Source organism: Nelumbo lutea, chromosome 1, assembly GCF_056320005.1.
Source record: "Nelumbo lutea isolate HS-2025 chromosome 1, American lotus-T2T, whole genome shotgun sequence".
Classification (NCBI taxonomy): domain Eukaryota; kingdom Viridiplantae; phylum Streptophyta; class Magnoliopsida; order Proteales; family Nelumbonaceae; genus Nelumbo; species Nelumbo lutea.
The window spans coordinates 168,030,273-168,049,546 of NC_142684.1; the positions used below are offsets into that span (position 1 = coordinate 168,030,273).

Genomic DNA, 19,274 nt, shown 5'->3' on the forward strand with positions numbered 1-19,274 from the left:
TAAGGCCGACGCCCTGTCTCGGTTAACCAGCACCAGTGATAATACCATGAGAACTGTGTACATAGAGAACCTGCCTCGGCCTAGCATTCTCGGGGGCCAGAGGAGGTCGTTCCTGTCGTTCATGTAGAGCCGAGCTAGATTTATCTGCTCGCGAGCTTCTTGCTACACGGGACCCTCCCTATAGACCGCAATGCCATCAGAAGGGTAGAGCGTCAGGTGGCCAAGCTCGTGCTCCCCTTACCTGCACTCTTAGCTTCCTTTACAGCTCTCTCAAGTGTTCTAACTTAAGCATCGAAGTATTCTCACTGGGCAAGTCCCCCGGGAATCCTTCTCCTTCGTCTTCTCAGGTACCGTCCGCCACCAGGTAGGAGCCAGACGTCCGCCAGCTAGGAGTGCCTGGATTGTGCAACATTAGGTCTAAAGATGAAGGGGTAAATGGTGTTGGATTTGGGTGATCTTGGTGTCATTGGATTTGGATTTTCAGGCTCTACGTACCTATAGTTTTGTGTTTCTGATTTGGTGTGAAATGTGGTTTTGGGTCAAAATGACTCCGATCAAAATTAGTTCCAACTTTGGGTCTAAAGATGAAGGGGTAAACAGTGTCAGATTTGGGTGATATTGGTGTCATTGGGTTTGGTTTTTTGGGCTCTACGTACCTATGGTTTTGGATCGTTGAGGCCTCAACTTTTATAAAATTCCAAAAATACCCCCAAGTCAACAGCAAGGTTAACTGAAGCATGCTTGAAACTCAAAGTACTGCAAAAAGATTGAAGAGCGCAAAAATGGAGTGTCTACATTCCCAATACACGGTGGGGATGTGCTGTGAGGTGCCGTCACGCCGATGTGAACTCATTAGAGGGATGCTGTTAAAGCCCACAAGGATTAACCTTTTCTACATGGATGTATCCATAAGTTTTGGGGTCCATTGATCTGGATATGATATGTCCCATATGGATATATTGATCCTTGCCTATTTCCTCATTGTCTATGCTTTTTACTTGGTGCGCCAAAAGGCCCTAACCCTAAACCTCATCTTTACTTAGGTTTGAGTTCATTCAAAATAGATCATTCTTGATTCTTTTATCCTATATATCAATTTATAGATTTCATTGTTTTGCAGTCCCAAATTCCCAATGCCTAAGTTAAGAATTTTTCTTTTCTTTTCTTCTATTGTGGGCTTCGTTGTATCTCTCATTTTGATCTCGATATTAGTGTGTTTTAGAGACCTTTTATTTTAGTAATGAGTAGAAACCTAAACTGAGATTTGTATGTGTGTACCTAATATAAAAGGTTGTATATAAAAGCATTATATCTGCAAAAGAAAACACATGGCACAAAATTTCATAGCAACTGCTTATAACTAGTATTATCTAATACATAGCATATATCTTTCAACTATGATTACTGTTTACTAAAGGGACAATTATAATAACAAGACTGACTTCTTCTTCTTCTTTTTCTTCTTCTTCTTCTTCTGTAAAAACAAGACTTTTTTAGTTTTAACATCTTATTTCATCTTAAACAAGATTCAAAGTATCGTATTTGGGCATATCATATCGTATCAGTTGGTTTTCAAAACCCCAAATAAGAGGAGTTTCGGATATTGAGGGGTTTCAGGGCGTGAACATGCTTAAAACTGACCACTTGAAGCAATTTTGAAAAAAAAAAAACTAAAAATATGTTTTTTTTTTTTAAATCTTGAATTATCAATAGCTTAGCTATAAAGCCTCAAGAATGTGTGCATACATGTTCTCTCAGGCTGCTCACTCCATAAATATTCAAAAGCTTCATACACAAACAAAATAAATATATAAATACTAAAACAACCAAAAAGGCAAAAGAAAAATAAAAGAAAATAAGTAAATAGTTTATATAGACTGCCTGGATTATTATATATATGTATTACAACAAAAGGAGAAAAATGAAAAAAAAAACCCAGCATGATTTATTATTTGATCCCCTTGAATCAAATCAAAGGAAGAGGAAAGCTAAAACCTTGGCACTAAATTCTCATAAGTCTTATCTGGCTGATACATTAGTGACTGACATGCTATCCTCAGAGAGGACCAAGGACAAATCATCACTCTTGCACAGCATGTAGACAATATCTACCATACTTGGCCGCTTAGAGGGTTCTTTTTGTAAGCATGCCTCAGCAACAGTGATTACATTCATCACACTCTTCTTTGAGCATGATTCCCCAACAAGAAAGGCATCCATCCATGCCTTCAACTTCTCCTCCTTCTCCTCTTCACTCCCTTCCAAAACTGCACTGAGTTCCATCCATAGGAGCTTTCCCTCCTCATTAATGGCTTCCTTACCAGAAACTAGCTCAAGTAGAACCACTCCGAAGGCGAAAACATCCATCTTTGTTGTTACAATCCCATCTGCAAGATACTCCGGTGCAATATAACCTTGAGTACCCACAATGTGCATGGTTATGGCATTGCAACCAGATTTGGCTAGTCCAAAGTTGGCAATCTTTGCTCTCATATTTCCATCCAATAGAATGTTGCTAGTCTTGATGTCTTTATGTACCACCCTTGGCCTTGTGTGCTCATGGATGTACTGGAGACCATTAGCAATATCGATGGCAATTCGTAGCCTAGTCCTCCAGTCGAGCTTTCCCCTACTGCTGTCTTCATGAAGCCATGAATGGAGATCTCCATTCTCAACATATTCGTAGACAAGATAGCAGTTTCTGTCTTCAGGGTCAATGCAGAAACCCTCCAGCTTCACTAGATTCCCATGGTTAACCTTTGAACAAGAAGTCATAGTTATATCAAAGCTGATCAAGTAACAAAGATGCATTAATAAATCAACAAATAAAACTAATACATCTATACAGATAAACAGAGGACTATATACGGATTTACAATGACTGACCATCTTTCTAACAAGCAGTCTGATCCTCCATTAATTTGTTTGCTTTTTGGTTCACTTCATTTGCCAATGCAAATTAACAAACACAAAAAAGTAAAACCTAAAACAAAGTAAACCCGGATTTGCTCTCAATTCATTTCCACTCCCATACCTTTGTACCAGTGTAAACAAATCAAGCCTGAGATTCAAAATAGATGCAAAGAGACCTTAATATAGAAAATGACACCTTCATCTTAATGAGTTTGATGTACATTTTCTATTTGAAATCACCTATTGAAAGCTATAAAGATGACTTTTGGGTTAATTTTTTTAAGTAAGAATTTAATATTAGGACTTTTGTTTGGTTGTAAGCTACTAATCTATGAGCCAGCTTGAATCTTGTGGTTCTTTTTGTGGTTGTCTTTGAACATAAACACTTAAATGATACCTCAGAACATCTTAAAGGCCTGATCAAACTAGTCTGATTGCTGTACCAAACCACTATTTAGTAATAAACGATGAGAAGGTAATGCATAAGCAAGCAATTAGGGTATATAAAATGGGTCCCCTTGGTAAAACACAATCAGTAGGATAAACCAAGACCTGGCTTAATTATTTTGGGGGGATATAAGTAAGAACTAGTTAATGGGCTCAAAACAAAGAAGTTTATAATTTAAGTTTTAATTTCCTGATTGGAAATTACAAGGTTGGAAGGTTGTTCATGTCTGATTGTAAGTATTTTTGGGGTAGGAATCTCATGGGTGGAGAGCCATGAATGTAGACTCAACTCCTGCACCACTATGTGCTGCTCATCTTGATATACACAGTCATTTCCCAACTATACTAAAGAAACTATGAATTCTGGGCAATATAACATCTTAGACTTCTTTCTGACCGTATTTTGATCAATTTTCTGCCATTAAAAACCTAAGTAATTTTTTCTTTTGGGGGTGGGGGGATTTGGATGCAGGGATCTTACCTTCTGTAAGATCTTCAGTTCTTCGTATGCATTCCACTGCATCTTCTTAATGGCATAGATTTCTCCTCCTATTCTTCCTTTATACACCGATCCATGAATCAAACAACTTGAATCGAATCCATTAGTTGCCTCTCTCACTTCTTCAATCTCATAAACTCTGTATTTGTCCAAGCAATCCGAAACATCGGCCATGAAATCTCCCTCCAACATTCCCCCTAGCTTAAATTTGGACTGCTTCTCCTTGATTTCTGCAACTGCATAGCCCTTTTTCAAGTATACCTCTCGATAAACCCATATGCCCATAATCAGGATCAACAGAATTAACAGAAAACCTGTAATTCCCAACCCAATTGCCAACCCAGTATTAACCCCCTTTTTCTCTGTGGTCGTAGAAGGTACTGTGGAAGGAACAGCAGCAGGCTGTGTCAGCTGAGGAAGTTGAGACACCGGAAGGAGGATGGTAAGGTTGGGATAGATGGTCCCTCCATTTAAATCTATCAAGGACTGTGAATTCAACCCAAACTTCTGAGCTACTGAATCAAAGGTATCGGAAGGTTGAATAACGTATGTGATGAGATAGCTGATATTATTCTGCAGTTGAGTACTATTGGGACAACTGCAGAAGACCGGAAAAACAACTTGGACACCAATGGTGAGATTTGTAGGGACTAGAGTAGGATTGACGACTATAACAGACTGATAAGTAGTAAGGTTCTGGAACAGAGTGGTGGAGACAAGGTAGTAGGTATCACCTTTCTTGATTTTGTAGGTGATATTGGCATAGGAGAGATTGTATTGAGAGTCACAGGAGCAGGTTACAGGAACGAAGAGGTTCTGGTCAGGGACGAGAGTTGAATTTGGGGAAGAGATGTTGCTGGCTTCTGCTATCATGAGTCGGCTTATACCGAAGAGGTCACCGACGTTGGCAAGGTCGAGGAAGCTGGGAGACATGGCTCGGTAGAAGACATAGGTGTGGCAGGGGTAGATGGATTGGTTGGCTGAGCAGCTGTAGCCAGTGATGTCTGGTTGGGCTAGTAATTGGTGTAGAAGGCATAAGAGGAGGAGGAGGAGGAGAGAAGAGAAGAGATGGTGCTCTACTCTCATCTTTATTCTCCACCCTGAGAGCAGAGATGGTACACAGATATGGGAAACTTAGGTTTTTTTTTTCCTTTATCTTCTGATGTTTTTCTACTCCCAGTTTCCCATATCTGTGTACAGTGTTGATAGTCTATTCCAAATTCAGGTTCCACCTGTTGTGTTGGGCACCATTAAATCAATAACTGAACTGGTTTGAATGCTGCCCTCGTTTGCCTTTCTTATCTGCTTGTGTCAGTGTGTGGGTAGGTAATCTTTTTTCAGTGACCGTGTCGTTAGACAAATGGGTAGATGCTAGGAAATTAAAATGATGGAGAAAGACATAAAGTCATCATATTCTTGTGTGATTAGACGGAATGACCAATCAGTTTGGCAACGTTTAGAATCAGCTAGTTCTTTTTCTCCTTGGAGGTGAGCTGATGGTACCCATTTTCTAATGGAACAAGGGCCAGAATACACCCAGTTGATAGTTATTGATTTGGAATTTTATGTTCCAAGCCAGACGGCTCAGACCTTGTTGAACTCCCATTTCGTCCTCACAAACCCATTTCACACCCTTTTGCAGCCGTGGATTAGAAACATCTCTGTACTTGTATATTTTTATTCATGGAAGATATTTTCAATGTACAGCTACAAAGGGCTATGAGAATAAAATCCGGATTCAACCTTGCTGCCTTTTTTTTTTTTTCCTTCCTATTGAACCCTTTTTTGCCCACCTTTGCTCTTAGTATTGATGTTTATCACTTTGTGATTTATTTTCTCTTCCTTTTTATGTATGTATGTACCTGCTGGTCCCCCCAACCCACTTTCTTTTTCATTTGTCTTTGCTCATTTTCTTCCGGGCAATTGGAAAACGAGAAAGTATTTGAAGACCTCTAGTGGAGACCATTGACCAAGGGCAAAAATAATGATCATTTTAATTAAATAAAAGTTATATTATATTATTAATTAATATGCATTTTCTTATTTTTTACAAGAAATATAATTAATATTCAAAAAGAAGGGCTTTAATAAAATAGACATGGGGGCATTTGGCCTGTACGAAAGACCTAAATAATCAATGCTCGTGGTCTTGGGAAAAAAACATAATTATTAAATAAATCTAAAAAAATTAAGATTGTAAAACAAATTAAGGGGAAACAAAAGAAAACAACTAGTATATGCAATTAATTTTCACTAATAACATGACCACTATTTTGTCAAACAAGTTGTACTTAGGATATCAGTAATTGGAATAGAAAATACCACAACAACAATAACAACACTAGATATTATATGATCAAGGTTAAAAAGATTAAAGGCCTAGTTGAGACATAAAGACTCAAAGAGATGAGACATAAACTTCAAGACAAAAGCCTAAAGATTACTTACAGTTTATAGATAATAAAACAACATATGATAAAGTAAGATATATAGAGTGTCAGAACTTGCAAGCATTCATAAAATAGAAGTGTATAGGAAACAAATCCTGGACTTTTAGCATTCAACAAAATAAAATACAAGTAACCAACTAACAACTAGAGGTTTTTTGTATTTCAAGTTTCAAAATTTAAATTTCTCAAATTGTTCAAATGACTAATCAATTGTTTTAGATTATCAAAATTTCCCATCATCAACTTTTAATCACTGATGAGATATTCTAATGAATGCAAAATTTGAGGCTTAAGCTTTTAAAACCATAATATCATGATATGATGAAAGAGAGGCCACTTTGTGCAAAATAAATAAATAAATAAATAAATAAATAAAGCTAGATGTTGGATTTGTATCTAGTCCACCCCAAGACATTAGATGGCTAGCTAGGAGCAACATTAGGTATCCAAATCATCACTTGGACATGCACAAGGAGATGATGGGTAAATCTCCATTTGATAAAGGTACACTATTTGTCCTTTGGTTAACTTCTTTTGTCCTTAAGAGGGACTTATCCCCACCATTTATTGAAAATTTTCTTTGAGGCTAATGTTTCAGTTATTATCTCCGTCTCTTTTCAAATTTCCTAAAGATAAAAGACAAAAATATAGCTCAAAATTTTAGTATATAAAAAATTTATATCATCTTTTTTTTTTGAAAAAAGCCTAGTTATATATATAAAGTGTGGTAACCCGTGTCACCATCTCAACCATCAGAGTCAACAAGTTATTGATCAAGTCGATAATTTTTCTTTTTTTTTTCTTTTTAATATGGGGTAAAAAGTTGAGTAGAAGCACCGACTTGACCCCACAAAGCCAATGAGGGAAGGGGTTAAAAACATCGTTGTTGAGTGCAATATTTATGTGTGAACACAGATGGAAAATGCTCAGAAAAAAAACAGAAAGTCAAGGGAAAATTCTTGACGAATTATTTATTAAAAATAATTAAAAAAGAAACAGAAAATGGGGGAAAGTTCTTGATGAATTCTGTGCAGAAAGAAGAAAATGTTGAGAAACTATAGAAAATTTGAAATCGTCATTAAATGCAATATTTCTATGCAAATGGGTGTAAAAAAAGCATATCAAAATCTATATAAAAACAGATAATGATGACAGGACTTAAATGAAATCAGGACCAAGTCATGCAACTAGAAACTACCTACAATTTGTATTCATTATTGAATGCAATATTTTATGTGCAAACGCGTAATAAAATGCGTAAAAGAAGAAAAATGAAAACCTTAACGTGGAATTGTCCAATTGATATACTCAGAGTATCCTGTTGTTCAAAATAAATATATTTTTGGTTTATCTATATTTTAAGACTATTGGAACTAATTTACACGGCATAATGGGCCCGACCCCATTCAAATTTTAACAAATCTGCCTCAACCCAAATCTGTCCAAATTGTACTCTTAAATTAAATATTATTATAGGTTTTTACTGTTCAGTCCATCCCAACTTCCCAACAAATCTTACCTCCACCGTCCGTATTATTATTTTATTGAACTGTATATCATCATCATGCTAGTCAATTTAATTTGACTGTGACTGGTGTATTGGACAGAGATGACATAAATTAGACCCAAGTCCAACAACAAACTTGTCAGGATCTTGTTGATTTGGGGTCAATTATAGTTCTAACCAAATAGGTGCGTGGAAGGTGGGTATCATTTTTTTTTAATCCCCACATAAATATAAAAAAAATAATATAAGTTTCTTGGTGAATGGGATCTACAATCTCATTGACCAAACCCCCTCAAAATCCCCAAAAGGAATACCCTTAGGCTCTAAGGAGGAAGGGAACAGGTAAGGGCTGGTTTGTGAATGGACAGGAAAAAAACTTTTCTTTGATTGATTATTTTTTTCAAACCTCAAGCTTTATTCCGAGTAATTTTTTTTTGGAATTTAAGAAAAGGCCTAAATAGAATCCCGACCCTCTAGAAATGCTAAATGAGTGGATTCTCAGCATATAAATATATAGAAAAACTCCTCTCATTTATGTTATATGAGCAATCAAACCAATTTGATTATGTATATATAATTTTCTTTTTTTTAATTACAATGAAAATAAAATAAAAGGCCTAGCCCCTTAAGTCTAACATTATCTAGCACGCCAGTTAGGTTTTGGAGGGGTTCTAAAAGTGTAAACTCTACAACGATTATAGCCAAAGTTTGGGAGTGGTTAAAAGTAAGTGCTTATTCAAATAAGTATTTATTTTGGGCCAAGATCACACTGATAAGAACTTATTAGTGTTTAATAAGTCGTGAAGCCTAAATTTCAGGCTTATTTTCAAGTACTTATTCAATAAAAGTTAATTTACTTTCTTACCCGTTTCACTTGCCACGATCATTTTGAAAATACTTATACTACCCCTATTTTGAAATAGGTGATTTTTTCACTGAACGCTCATGAGCACTTATTTAGAATAAGCACTTAATAAACACTTATTTTTGAAATGAGCACTCTCAAACTTAGGCCATGTCTGGGAGTGCTTAAGCCAAAACTAAGTGCTTATTCGAATAAGCACTCATTTGCGTTTGGTAGTTTTTATCTCTAATAAGCACTTAAATAAACATTTATGACTAGTTTGTCTTTCATTTTCTTTCAAATTTTCAAAATATGCCTTTTGAAAGCATTTTTATTAAATTACTTTTATAAAAAAAATTATGAAAGTACTTTTACATTCATTAAATTAATTTTATAAAAAAACTCTTATGAAAGTACTTTTATAAAAACACTTTTATGTGAACACATTTGTAAAAGTGCTTTTGTAAAAGTACTTTTATAAAAATGATTTTATAAAAGTGTTTTTGTAAAAGCACTTTTATAAAATTCAATTAGGAATAACCTCATAAGTGGTATTTTAAAGTTCAACTAGGGATAATTTTGAAAGAAAAAAGTTGAATAAGTGCTTATTGTATAAGCACTTAAAAAAATGTGGAAATTTGGGCTTAAAAAAATAAGCCCTTATTTTTAAAATAAGCATTTATTTCAGGCTTCTTTCCCAAGTACCAGTAAGTGCTTAATGGCCCAAATAAACACTTATTTTTAAGAACTCCCAAACATGGCATTAGTATGCTATGATCTCTTAGTGTTTTTCAATGAAATTCATTGCGGTCTACTGTTTTATTACTAATTTACTATCATGCTGTGTTTGAATAAGGGTAGAAATTGAAAAGATAGATGCATGGAAAAAGATTAGCAACTTTTATTACTTTCAGGGCGTTCTTTTTTTTGGATTTTGAGAGGGGGTAAGTTTGGTCAATGGGATTTTGGTTCCCATTGACTAAGAATTCCATGTTCTTTTTTCATATTAATGTGGAGATCAAGGAAAGTTTATTTTCCCCGGTAAGTGATACCCATCTCCTAGGTGGGTAAATAACTTTCCCACATGGTGGGAAAGTTTCTAACACTTGAATGAGACGAAAGTGCCCTTTTCAATAATGAATTTTTATGGTTAAAATGGTCATTTCCTTTTTTACTTAGGAAATAAAAGAACACGCGCAAATAAACTTAACCATTTAATTGCATTTACATGGATAAGTAATTTAGGGAAAAGAAAAGTGAAGGGGCCTCAATGTTTTGCTGTTTGGCTTTGAAAAACAAGCTCATGCAATGCAAAGGCAGTCTTTGGAGTTGAGATCTCTATAATCTATATTATATTATTTAACCATTTTCTGTTAAACTAAAACTACACTGTAAGAGTAAAGAGGCTACAAATCTTACCTTCTGTAAAATTTTCAACTCCTCCAAGGCATCCCACTTCATTTTCTTAATGGCATAGACTTCTCGTCCGATGCACCCTTTATACACAGAACCCTGAATCACTTGACCAGGATCGAACCTCGCAGTCGCTTCTCCGATTTCTTCAATTCCAAACACCCTGTACTTATCCAAGCAATCCTTAATATTGGCAACAAAACTGTCATCTCCCTCCAACATCTCCGCTCGCCCAAATCCCATCTTCTTCTCCTTGTCTTTTTCCAACATTTCATTGCTCCTTTTCAAGCTGTCTCGACGAACCCATTCACCTAAAAGCAAAAGCAACAGAAGTAACAGAAAACCCGAAACTCCCAACCCAATCCCCAGCCCAACAATGACGTGCTTTCTACTAATACTTCTGCTGGAAGGTGTAGGAGATGCAGGGGATGCAGGAGTAGGAACAGAAGCAACGTTAACAGAAGGCTGTGTGAGTTCAGGAAGTCGAGACACAGGAAGGAAGATGGTTAGGTAAGGATCGATGGTAGTATTCCCATTTATGTCAATTAAAGACTGCGTTTCCAATCCAAACTTCTGTGCTATTGAAGCAAAGGTATCGTTAGGTTGGATAACATAGGTGATGAGGTAAGTGATATTGTTGTGCCGTTGGGTTCTGTTGGGGCACTTGCAGAAGATTGGGAAAACAGCTTGTGCACCAATGGAGATATTTGTAGGGATCAGAGTGGGATTGACGAGTTCGGTGGCTTGATAAGTGGTGAGGTTCTGGAACTGACGACCGGTGGAGAGTAGATAGAAAGTGTCACCCGGCTTGAAGATGTAGGTGATGTTGGCATAGGAGCGACTGAAATTGGAGTGACAAGAGCAAGCTATGGGAATGAAGAGGTTTTGGTTGGAGGAGAGAGTAGAATTTGGGGAGGAGATATTGCTAGCTTCTGCTATCATGAGTCGGCTTACACCGAAGAGGTCGCCGATGTCGGCAAGGTCGAGGAGGTCGGGAGCCATTGCTTGGTAGTAGACGTAGGCTTGGCATGGACGAGGATTGGGCCGGTTGGTGGAGCAGGTGTAACCGTCGATGTTTCGTTGGGCTTGTAAATGGTGTAGCAGGAACAAGGAGGAGAGGAGAAAAGAGTAGAGGTGCAGCACTCTTCTCATCCTTCTTTTCTTTCTTTGGTGCTTATTGATCAGTTTTGGTATGTATATAGAACTTAATTACAGGCTAGAAACACTTTTCTTTATATATATAGATGTGCACTACTCCATTGATGCTTCTGTTTGTGCTCTATCAACTTAATTTCTCGATCCTTTACGTGCCGTGGTCGTTGGGGTTCTATGACTCCTTGTATGAAAGTCCATGAGAGATCCTATCGGACTCATCTAGTGGATCCTACCTTCCTAGGCTTTTTCCTTTAAAGGGTGTAGTTAGGATTTTTTTTCTTTTAAAAGGGGGCAGAAGCAAAGAAATTTTTTTTAGGTCAAATTTCTTAAACTACAACTAAGGTTTATGAAATTGACTAACTATACCCCTACTGTTTTAGTATTATGTTAAAGTATTTTTATTAATTTTGACAATTGACTAAATCTTCCTTACTATCACTGTCTATTAATGAAAGGATTTAAAAAACTATCTTGCCCATCACTCAGAAAACTCGGACTCCTAGTTCAACTCTGTGATCTTCAAGCTCCACCGGCAATTCAATTCTGCAACAACCTCTCTCTCTCTCTCTCTTACCCTCTTATCTTTTTGCTTTGTCGCAACTTCGTTACAAATTAGTGCATCTTACTTAGTCAAATTTCTGTTGCTATTTCTTAAGTCAGTATGAGCTGTTTCTGTTGCTATTTCTTAGGCATAGACTAAGTCAGTATGAGCTGTCAAATAACAGAGTAGTTACTCTACTATGATAGATTTTTTATGCTAAGTAGTTGATTGTTTTTAGGAAAAGTTGTTATGTTTAAATCTATAAATTTCAGCAGTCTAATGTATTTTGAGTGTGCTTCAATAAAAGATATTGAGTTTATTCTCCAAGTATCAGTACTTCCCTTAATCAATTTCTGCTCTTTTGTGTTATGGTATCGGAGCCACGTTGAGATTCTTGTTTATTTCACTCTTCTTGTCTATCAAGTTCATCTTGTTGGAGAAGATTGAAACTCAAAATGGAATTCAATGGGGGAAGCAGTTCTAACACACAATATGGTGTGGAGAAACTTGTAGGTACAAACTACAAGTATTGGAGAATGTGCATGGAGGCCTTTCTTCAAGGTCAAGATCTTTGGGAACTAGTTTTCGGTGTTGATGAAATTCCAGCTGACACTTCTGAAAATGCTGAGTCACGAAGGAAATGGAAGATCAAATGTAGTAAGACATTATTTGCTCTGAGAACATCAATCAACAAGGAGTTCATTGATCATGTTCGTGATGTTAGTTCACCAAAGGAAGTTTGGGATACTCTTGAGAGACTGTTCTCTAAGAAGAATACAACAAGACTACAGTTCTTGGAAAATGAGTTGGCTATGTCGAAGCAAGAAGGTATGTCAATCTCAGAATATTTCCTTTGCGTCAAGAATATTTGCACTGAAATTTATGAGCTAGATCCCAAAGAAAAGATTAGTGATGCTCGTCTACGACGGTTTCTCATTCGTGGCTTGAAGACAGAATACACGCCCTTCATTACATCCATTCAAGGATGGGAAAAACAACCATTAGTTGAAGAATTAGAGAGCTTGCTCTCTAACCAGGAGGCCTTAGCTAAGCAAACGGCTAAGAATTTCAATTCGGAACGTGATGATGTTCTCTTTTCCAAAGAAAAGTTTTCCGAAGGCATCACAAATGAGAAGAAGGGCAATGGAAATAGCCCACAAGGTAATAAATCTTTTAAGTGTTACAGGTGTGGGAAGCTTGGGCATATTAAGAGAAATTGTCGTGTGAAGCTCTCCAAAGCAAATATTGCTTGTGATGAAGATGAAGATGACCAACTTAACTAGGAGCAATGCTTCACTACTGAGGTGATTGAAGGAAGAAATAACATTGCTCGCAAATCAGCACCAAATCAAACTGCAGTCAACTATGTCAAAGATGAATAGATCATTGATTCTGGTTGCTCACATCATGTGATCGGAAATGATTCACTATTCTCAGAGCTGCATAAACATAATGGAGAACGAGTCATTGTTGCAGCTGACAACTCAACCTATTCGGTGGTACAAGAAGGTGTTGTGAAGATTGGTGCCGATAACGCGAGTATTTAATTGAATGATGTCTACCATGTACCAGGTTTGAAGAAAAACTTAGTTTCAGTTTCTCAAATTACTGATTCTGGAAAATATGTTTTGTTTGGCCCAAACAATGTGAAAGTACTTGATAATGTGAAAAATATTGGGGCTGATGTTGTTCTCTCTGGTGAAAAGAAAGGCTCTTTATTTGTCATGTCGGTGGGGGAGGCATATGTGAAGAAGACAAGCCAAGCTAACAGTGCAGCAATCTAGCATGCTAGGTTGGGACATGTAGGTTATCAAATGCTACAACAAATTTCTTCGCAGAGGTTGTTAGATGGCATACCAGATCTTCAAAATATACAAGAAAATGTGATTTGTCAAAGTTGCTAATATGGCAAATCACATCGACTTCCTTTCAAAAGCTCGTGAAATCGTAGATCCACTTTGTTCTAATTAGTTCATACTGATCTGATGGGGCCAACTAGAACACCAAGTTACAGTGATTATCATTTCGTCATGGTGTTGGTAGACGATCATTCCAGGTATACCTGGATATATTTCTTAAAAGAGAAGAGTGAAGCATTATCTAAGTTCGTTGAATTCAATAAGGCTGTAGAAAAGGAATTTGGACAGAAAATCAAATGTTTGAGGAGTGATAATGGCGGTGAATTCATGTCAACTGATTTCTTTCAATATTGTGACAGCAATGGTATTCAACGGCAGATGACATGTCCGAACACCCCTCAGCAAAATGGGGTTGCAGAAAGGAAGTTGGCACATCTTACATCAATCAGTCTTTCATGGCTACATGAGAAAAATCTTCCTAGAGAGCTTTGGGCAGAAGTAGTTCAATGTGCATGTCATGTGATAAATAGGCTACCTCCTTGGCCAGGTAAAGAAAAGGCTCCATTTGAGATAATGTATAATGTGAAACCAAATGTGAATTACTTTTGGGTGTTTGGTTTTATTTATTATGTTCGTATTCCTAAAACTAACCGAACCAAACTTGATCCAAAAGCAAAGAAGTGTATTTTTGTTGGCTATGACTCATGCAGGAAAGGATGGAGGTGCATGGATCCAAAGACGAAGAAATTTGTCACATCTAGAGATGTCGTATTTGAGGAGGTGTCATCTTGGCATCCAACTCAAAAATTAATTGTTCAAAATATAGATTCTGATCATGATCAAGATAATATGGAGCTACTTCCTGAAACTAACACACAAACATCTGATAATGGTGATCCTAGTCAACAAAGAAGTGATGAGTCTTCAGCTTCTTCAAGTTCAAACAATGGTGAACAAGCAACTAGAAGATCAACAAGAGAGAAAAGACAACCAGCCTACCTCAAAGATTATGTGCAGCTCAATCAGTGTACTGTGACAACTTGCTTGTTTACAGGAGCATTAACAGAAGAAGAACCAGCATGTTATGAAGAAGCAAAAGGTTGCCCAGGGGCAATGCAAGAAGAAATTGAAGCCTTAAAGAAAAATGAGACATGGGAGCTTGTGCCTAAGCCAGAAAATTGCACTCCGGTCACCTGCAAATGGGTTTATTGGGTGAAGAAGAAACCAAATGGCACAATTGACAAATTCAAAGTTCATCTAGTTGGTCGTGGCTTTTCTCAAAGCTATGGGTTGGATTATGAGGAGACCTTCAGTCCCGTGGCAAAAATGGTGACCGTTGTTTCACTTGCTGCTTTAGAAATTGGAGGTTATGGCAACTTGATGTAAAGAATGCATTTCTTTATGGTGAATTAAACCGTGAGGTGTTCATGGAACAACCCAAAGGATTCATCTCCAAGCAATTTCCTCAACATGTCTGCCGGTTGAAAAAGGCATTGTATAGCCTTAAACAAGCACCACGTGCTTGGTATGGTAAAGTTGCTCAATACTCCATCTTTTGTGGATTTAAAGTTGCTAATTCAGATTCTAGTTTATTTGTAAAATTAGAATCAAAGATGCATTTGCCGGTTTTACTATACGTGGACGACATGATAATAACCGGAAATGATGAAGCTGAAATTTCTCAATTGAGGAACAATTTGTCGACTCGATTTGAAATGAAAAATTTGGGTGAGATTTGATGCTTTCTTTGGCTAGAAGTGGAGAAATCAGATCAGTGATATTTTATATCTCAAAGACGATATGCAAAGAGTCTGTTGGAGCGTTTTGGAATGGGGGAGTCAAGAGAAATGGCTACTCCCATGGAGCCATACCTCAAGCTCAAGAAAGAGGAAGGAGAGCTATTGAAGGATGCTAGACGATTTTGACAATTTGTTGGTAGTTTAATCTACTTAACTATCACAAGACCAGAAATTGCATATTCTATAGGTGTTATTTCTCAGTTTATGCAAAATCCAAGAACTCATCATTTAGATGTTGCCAAAAGGATTTTGTGATATGTAAAGGGCTCGCCTGCTTATGGTTTTATGTACAAGAAAGGAGGTGACTTTGTCTTAAGAGGATTCACTGATGCAAATTGGGTAGGTGATGCAGTCGATCGTCGTTCAACTTTAGGGTACTGCTTTAGTCTTGGTTCAGCTGTTGTTTCATGGTGTAGTAAGAAACAATTAACTGTTGCCTTGTTTAGTACTGAAGCTGAATAAATGGCTGCAACAATGGCTGCACAAGAATGCATTTGGTTGAAGTGTTTGATGGAAGATATTTTCTCTAAGGTTGATTATGCTGTGCAGATCTATTGTGACAATGAGAGTGCTATTAGACTTGCTTCGAATCCAGTTTTTCATGGGCGAACAAAGCATATTGAAGTCCATCACCACTTTGTTCGTGAAAAGGTGTTGAATCAAGAAATTGAGTTGGAAGGAATTCCTACTTACAGTCAAGTAGCAGATATATTTACAAAGGCTTTAGCAAAAGCAAAATTTGAAAACTTTAGAGCTGCACTTGGAGTTGTTGATCGTAAGCATGCACTAATGGGGAGTGTTACAAATTAGTGCATCTTACTTAGTTAAATTTCTGTTGCTATTTCTTAGGCATAGACTAAGTCAGTATGAGCTGTTTCTGTTGCTATTTCTTAGGCATAGACTAAGTCAGTATGAGCTGTCAAATAACAAAGTAGTTACTCTACTATGATAGATTTTTTATGCTAAGTAGTTGATTGTTTTTAGGAAAAGTTGTTATGTTTAAATCTATAAATTTCAGCAGTCTAATGTATTTTGAGTGTGCTTCAATAAAAAGATATTCAGTTTATTTTCGAAATCAATTGTAGGCTTCAAAAGCTCCGACATCCGAATGCCACTGCACCATGAAAGATAATTAGATGGGGTGACAATGATTTGAAACCCTGAAATTTGAAACTCAAAAGAAGGTCACGGTAGAGGAGTTTTAGAAGTTCCCACATTTTTGTCTCTCTCTCTCTCTCTCACTTTCTCAAAAGGTCTCTTTCTTTCTCTCAAATTCCCTCTCTCTCTTCTCTCCCTTCTCGATCCCCTTCTTCTTCTTCTTCTTCTCTTTCTCTCTCTCTCTCTCTCTCTCTCTCTCGTTTTCTCTTTCTTTGCCACTCCTACTGCAACAACCCCGTTCTTTCAGAGAAGTGGTGGTAGAGGGAAAAAAAAGAAGAGGGTAAAAGAGAGAGAGAGAGAGAGAGAGAGAGAGAGAGAGAGAGACCAGGGGAGAAGCAAAGTAAGAAAGAGAGAAATATTTTTAAAGGGTATTTTTGGAATTTATGAAAAATCGATTACGTGATGTCATGTGATCAAATGTGATGAAAAGTTAATGATAGGGGAGGTTTTAGACAATTGTCAAAAATAGTAGGGGCACTTTAAGACAATATTAAAACAATAGATGTAGAGTTAGCCAATTTCCTAAACCTTATATTAAGTTAGTTAATAAATATTGTAACATCAAATAATAGTTTAATCTCTAATAAATATCAATGAATAAGTTATAATAAAAATATAATAAATACAATAAATTAAATTTAAAAAGTTAAATAATAGTAGTTTAATATCCAACAATTATTAATTTTTTTTGTTAAATAAAAAAAATAAATATAGATTTATACATAATTATTGAAAATATATTTATCACAAAAAACTATAAATAATTGCTGAAAATACAATAATTATTAATTTTAGTATATATAAATATATAATAGATATAGAAGATTCCAAAATCATTATTAATGAATGTTGTTTTTTTGCAAGTTTTTTCTAGAATTATTAATTGATATAAATGAACTTTGTTATTTAAAATATTACTTATAGCGAAAATATAAATTTAAAAAGCTAAATAATAGTAGTTCAAACTCCAATAATTATTAAAAATATATTTGCCACAAAAAACAATAAATAATTACTGAAATATAAAATACTCATAAAACTAAGGTTTTAGAAAATGACCTAGAACTGGAACCGTTCTGGCCACTGGTTTTCGAGGCGATAGTTTGACCGTCCGGTTTGAATGGATGGCCTGTTCCAACTTATAAAATAAAAATTTATAAAAAATAATTAAAATATAAATGACAAAAAATCGTTGAACAGGTCGACATTTCAATCGCCCGGATTAACAAATTGCTTACCAAATCAATGGTTTTGAGCCAAGCACCAGGTTAAGGGTAAACGAAACTGGTTGCCTAGACAATTTCCAAGGCGAGCAAACTTACCGTCAAGATCAACAGTGGTTCAAAAACATTGCATAAAACAATGATTTAGAATATTTTAATAAAAGCTTATGTATTCCAAATCTCAAACCTTTGGAACACACCATAAATATAATCACATTACGAACGTTTGGTGGGGTATGGTGTGTTCCAAAACTTTCCATTTTAAACAGATTACGTTGGGGCCCAATGGCCTAGAACATACCACACTTTTTTGGTCCCTAGAACACCCTCTTAAATAAAGAGGGTGTTTTATATTGTGTTGTAAAGACATTGTATTTGTACTTTATTTGAGCATTGAAAATAAGAGGGTAAAAGTATTTTACACAATTTACGATGCATAATTGTTGATTGTTGTTTATAATATGTAAGTGCCATTGGGAACATTTGGCACCACATAAGATACCCGACGTGGAAATGCCCCTTTAAAGAGGAAATGTCCTAATGACATTTCATCCAAAAGTTGCTTTTACATAGGGGTGTAAGCGGATTGAGTTCGAATCGGATGAGGTAATATTCGAATTCGAATTCGATTAAAAAAATCCGATATTCGAATTCGATTCGATTATCGATGGATATTCAAAATTAATATTCGAATTCGAATCCGATTAAATATTCGAAGATTCAATACGATTCGAATTTGATTAATTAATTATTTTAGATAATTAATATATATATAAAATAAATATTTTATTGATATAAAGCATATAAATATATAAATATTTTATATAACTTAATTATTATATATAAATTATATAAAATATTCTATATATTAATATAAGAATTAAATAATTAATCGAATTCAGATATTTATCGAATCAAATCAGGTCATATCCGAATTTGAATCCGATTAACTATTCGGTAATAGGATATCCTAATTTGACCGATTAGATATTCGAATTATCCGAATTCGACTCGATTATGTTGAATATCGAATTCAAAATTGAATTTTCAAATACCGTTGCAACCCTACTTTTACATGATATCCAAAAAAAATGAATATAAAATGGTTATACACTCATACTTGATTGTCCCAGCTAAAAAATATTTTGGTTTGGTTAGGCTTAATTTGGAAGGAGTACAAATGTAAATATGTAAAGTGCAAAACCTTATATTTTGTATTATTTTGTATATATACTTTATAAATATTTGCATTTGTACTCTTTCCAAACAAATTGCTTTTGTGGCATTAAATGGCTCTGCAAAACCTATGCACCATCATTATCACCTAACTAAATCACCTTTTGGGGGGTTAACTTAATAAATATTCATTCCAGTAAAGGTTTTTATAGGTAAAAGCAAGATTTTAAAAACATCAAAGCATTGTGTATTCTATCAAGACCAATGTTTTAAAAATCAATCCTGAATCA

At 35.7% G+C, this 19,274-nt stretch overlaps 3 protein-coding genes across 3 annotated transcripts; 1 reads left to right on the forward strand and 2 right to left on the reverse strand.

The window, feature by feature from the left end:
- Positions 1-1,846: 1,846 nt before the first annotated feature.
- On the reverse strand, positions 1,847-5,128 carry LOC148879033 (serine/threonine receptor-like kinase NFP). The gene is made up of 2 exons (XM_088960413.1): positions 3,842-5,128; positions 1,847-2,757 (listed from the first exon to the last, which is right to left on the reverse strand). The coding sequence occupies exons 1-2, from the start codon at positions 4,943-4,945 to the stop codon at positions 2,020-2,022; spliced, it is 1,842 nt and encodes a 613-aa protein (XP_088816539.1). The 5' UTR covers positions 4,946-5,128; the 3' UTR covers positions 1,847-2,019.
- A 4,891-nt stretch (positions 5,129-10,019) lies between these two features.
- On the reverse strand, positions 10,020-11,251 carry LOC148879034 (serine/threonine receptor-like kinase NFP). The gene has a single exon (XM_088973866.1). The coding sequence runs from the start codon at positions 11,223-11,225 to the stop codon at positions 10,020-10,022; it is 1,206 nt and encodes a 401-aa protein (XP_088829992.1). The 5' UTR covers positions 11,226-11,251.
- A 973-nt stretch (positions 11,252-12,224) lies between these two features.
- Positions 12,225-13,052, forward strand: LOC148879035 (uncharacterized). Its single transcript, XM_088973877.1, has one exon. The coding sequence runs from the start codon at positions 12,225-12,227 to the stop codon at positions 13,050-13,052; it is 828 nt and encodes a 275-aa protein (XP_088830003.1).
- The last annotated feature ends 6,222 nt before the right edge of the window (positions 13,053-19,274 follow it).

What these genes read in the sequence shown, in the direction of transcription:
- LOC148879033 (XM_088960413.1), bottom strand. Translation starts at nt 4,945, where the DNA reads ATGAGAGTAGAGCACCATCTCTTCTCTTCTCTCCTCCTCCTCCTCCTC. An exon ending in AACTGAAGATCTTACAGAAG is followed by an intron (nt 2,758 to 3,841) that starts GTAAGATCCCTG and finishes TCTTGTTCAAAG; the next exon opens with GTTAACCATGGGAATCTAGT.
- LOC148879034 (XM_088973866.1), bottom strand. Translation starts at nt 11,225, where the DNA reads ATGAGAAGAGTGCTGCACCTCTACTCTTTTCTCCTCTCCTCCTTGTTC.
- LOC148879035 (XM_088973877.1), top strand. Translation starts at nt 12,225, where the DNA reads ATGGAATTCAATGGGGGAAGCAGTTCTAACACACAATATGGTGTGGAG.